The following is a 3,376-nucleotide window of genomic DNA, read 5'->3' as shown; positions in this document are numbered from 1 at the left end:
CCCCACAGACCCCGTCCCTCCGCCGCGGATCCACCCTCAGAGACCCCTCAGACTCCCATTATTTCATCCACTGCCCGCCCCCATCACTGACCCGACGCTACTCACAGACATCAGAGACTTTCCACGGGTCAACTCCCGATGTTCCCGTCGCTGCACTCACCTGCCCCTCACCCAAGCTCTCTCAAGACAGTGGCCATTTACCTCAGGTGGTGACTAAACCTGTCCGACTTCCTTTCTCACTCCCTCCGGGTTCCTGCGGGATCCCTTACGCCGCCGCCTGGGTGTGCGCATGCTCAGTAGCGGGTGCTCGGCGGCAGGTCTCCCGGACTCAACATGGCTCTCTGCTCAAATCGGCCCCGCCAAATGGCTGACTCGGCGCCGACATGGCGGCGCCCGGTAGCCACTCAGACCTGCGGGCGGCCATGTTGAAGTGACGTAAAGACTGTGTAGCTCAGCGTTGTCAGGGGGAAATGTGGCAAGTGAGGTACTACTCTAGGAGTAGGCCAGGAAACAACCGGAGTCAAGGTCCCCCGGTGCCTTTCTGCGTGCTCCTGTGTGCTCAACACCACCACTGAGCCAATCAGCAGTTACGAACACTTCGCCCCAAAACAGCAAGATACACACTCTACTCAAGCGCCCATGGAGCATATACCAAGATGTATCATAACCTGTGTCATAAAACATATCAAATTTAAGAACCGAAATCATACAGGCTATGCTCTCTGGACACAGTAGAATCAAAGTGGAAATCAGGAACACGGGCGCCTGGATGGCTCAGTCGGTTAAGCAGCCATCTTCGGCTCAGGTCATGATCCCAGAGTCCTGGGGTCGAGCTCCATGTTGGGGGTGGTCCTTCCTCAGCGGGGAGCCTGCTTCTCCCTCTCCCTCTGCTTGCCACTCCACCTGCTTGTGCTCTCCTTCTATCTCTATCAAGTAAATAAATAAAATCTTAAAAAAAAATCAGGAACGGAAAGATGACAGGAAGTTAACACTTGTAAATTAAACAACAGAGTTCGAAGTAATCCATGGGCCAAAGGGGGAAGTCTCAAGATTTTTAAAATACATTGAAATGGGGCGCCTGGGTGGCTCAGTCGTTAGGCGTCTGCCTTCGGCTCAGGTCATGATCCCGGGGTCCTGGGATGGAGCAGGAAGCCTGCTTCTCCCTCTCCCACTCGCCCTGCTTGTGCTCCCTCTCTGGCTGTGTCTCTCTGTCAAATAAATAAATAAAATCTTATTTAAAAAACACATTGAAATGAATGAAAATGAAAACACAACATATCAAAGTTTGTAGGTTGTAGCTAAGGCAGTGGTGAGAGGAAATTCTGTACCAGAGAAAAATTTTAAAGGTTTACATTACAAAAGAAGAAAATTCTCAAATCGATTACCTACACTCCCACCTCAATAAACTAAAAAAGGAAGAAGGAAATAATGAAGAGCAGAAACAATGAAATTGAAAAACAATAGAGAAAACAATAAGCTGAAATGAGTATCCGGAAGAGATATCTGGCCCTCTGTGTTCATTGTAGCATTATTCACAACAGCCAAAATGTAAACAACCTAAGTGTTCATCAATGCATGAATGGATAATGAGGTACATACATACAGTGGAATACTTGGCGACAAAAAGAAGGAAATTCTGCCATTTGCAACAACATGGATGGACCTTGAGGGTATTATGCTAAGTCAAATAAGTCAGAAAAAGGCAAATATTGTACGTTCTCACTTATATTTGGAATCTAAAAAATGAAAAAAATACTGAATTCATAGATACAGAGAATAGATCGGTGGTTAGGGGAGTGCAGAGTGAAGGTCTTCAAAAGGTGCAAACTTCCACTTATAAAATAAGAAAGTCCTGGGGATGTAATGCACAGCATGATGACTGTAGTAATACAGTACTGCATATTTGAAAGTTGCTAAGAGGGTAGAATGTAAAAGTCCTCACTGTAAATATATATATATATATAACTGTGTGGTGATAGATGTTAACTAGACTTATAATGGTGATCACTTTGCAATATATACATAGAGCAAATAATATTGTACACCTGAAACTAATGTAATGTTATATGTGCACTATATCTCAATAAAAATGGTAATTATGTGAGATAATTGATGTGTTAACTAACCTTATTTTTGTAATAGTTTTATAATATATATGTGCACCAAATCATCATATTGTATATCTTAAACTTACACAATGTTATATGTCAACTAGATCTCAATAAAGCTGGGGGATGAATTCAAACTCAGTTACTAAAAAAAGACACAAATAGATTAAAAGTAATGGAGAAAGCCATAGTATGCTAAATAACACTAACCAAAAGAAAGTTAAAGTAGCTATATTTGAGACAAGTCTGACTTCAAAAGAAGGAAAATTATCAGTGATAAAAAGGGCATTACATAATGACATATAATACATAATAATAAAGGGGTCAATTATTCAAGATGGCATAACAATCTTCAATGTGTATGAGCCTAAGAGCAAAGCACTAAAATATGTCAGTCAAAAACTGCAAGGAGAATTAGTCAAATTCTAATTAGTCAAATTAGTCAAATCCAATATTATAATTGGAGACTTCAATACTCCTCTATCAGCAATTGACAGACCCAGCAGGCTGAAAATCAATAGTGATATATTTGAACTGAACAGCACCATCAATCCATTGGATCTAATTGACATTTATAAAAATAATTCATCCAACAATGTGATACACATTACTCTCAAGCCCACATGAAACATTCACCAAGATACACCACATTCTGGGCCATTAAACACATCTTAACAAATTCCAAGGAATATAAACCATACAAAGCATGTTCTCAGAAAACAATGAAATTAAACTAAAAATCAGTAACAGAGAAGGAGCTGGAAAATCCCAAAATATCTGAAGACTGAGAACACAGCTCTAAATAACACATGCATCAAAAAATAAGTCTCAAGAGAGTTTTTCAAAAATATTTTAAATTAAATGATGAAAATATCATTTATAAAAAATTCTGAAATTCAGCAAAAGTAGTGGTTATAGGGAATATATGGTATTGAAGGCATTGATTAGAAGGGAAAAATAGTTAAAATCAATAATCTAAACTTCCATCTTAGGAAATTAGAGAAAGAGGAGCCAGATAAAACTAATGGAAGCAGAAAAAAATAATGTTAAAGTAGAAATAAATGAAACTAAAAACAGGATATTAATAGAGAAAATCAGGGGCGCCTGGGTGGCTCAGTCGTTAAGCGTCTGCCTTCAGCTCAGGTCATGATCCCAGGATCCTGGGATCAAGCCCCGCATCAGGCTCCTTGCTCCACGGGAAGCCTGCTTCTCCCTCTCCCGCTCCCCCTGCTTGTGTTCCCTCTCTCGCTGTGTCTCTCTCTGTCAAA

The 3,376-nt window shown here is 40.9% G+C and overlaps 1 protein-coding gene across 6 annotated transcripts in view; it reads right to left on the bottom strand.

The window, feature by feature from the left end:
* The window catches only part of ZNF484 (zinc finger protein 484), a 38,691-nt gene extending 37,901 nt beyond the window's left edge, over positions 1-790 (bottom strand). For 2 of the 6 annotated variants that reach the window (XM_035029277.1, XM_035029282.1), the window contains exon 1: positions 202-702. Coding sequence is in view for 2 of the 6 variants with exons in the window: in XM_035029276.1 (XP_034885167.1) it covers positions 106-111 (6 nt within the window). In the remaining 4 variants the exon portion in view is untranslated. The other 4 variants (XM_035029280.1, XM_035029279.1, XM_035029276.1 and 1 more) reach the window with 4 other exon arrangements.
* Between the last annotated feature and the right edge of the window lie 2,586 nt (positions 791-3,376).

The sequence above is a fragment of the Mirounga leonina genome, unplaced genomic scaffold (genome assembly GCF_011800145.1).
Source record: "Mirounga leonina isolate KUSES-001 unplaced genomic scaffold, KU_Mleo_1.0 Mir_224, whole genome shotgun sequence".
Lineage (NCBI taxonomy): Eukaryota > Metazoa > Chordata > Mammalia > Carnivora > Phocidae > Mirounga > Mirounga leonina.
Note: the sequence above shows the minus strand (reverse complement) of the source record. Positions and strands in the feature narration are given on the sequence as shown.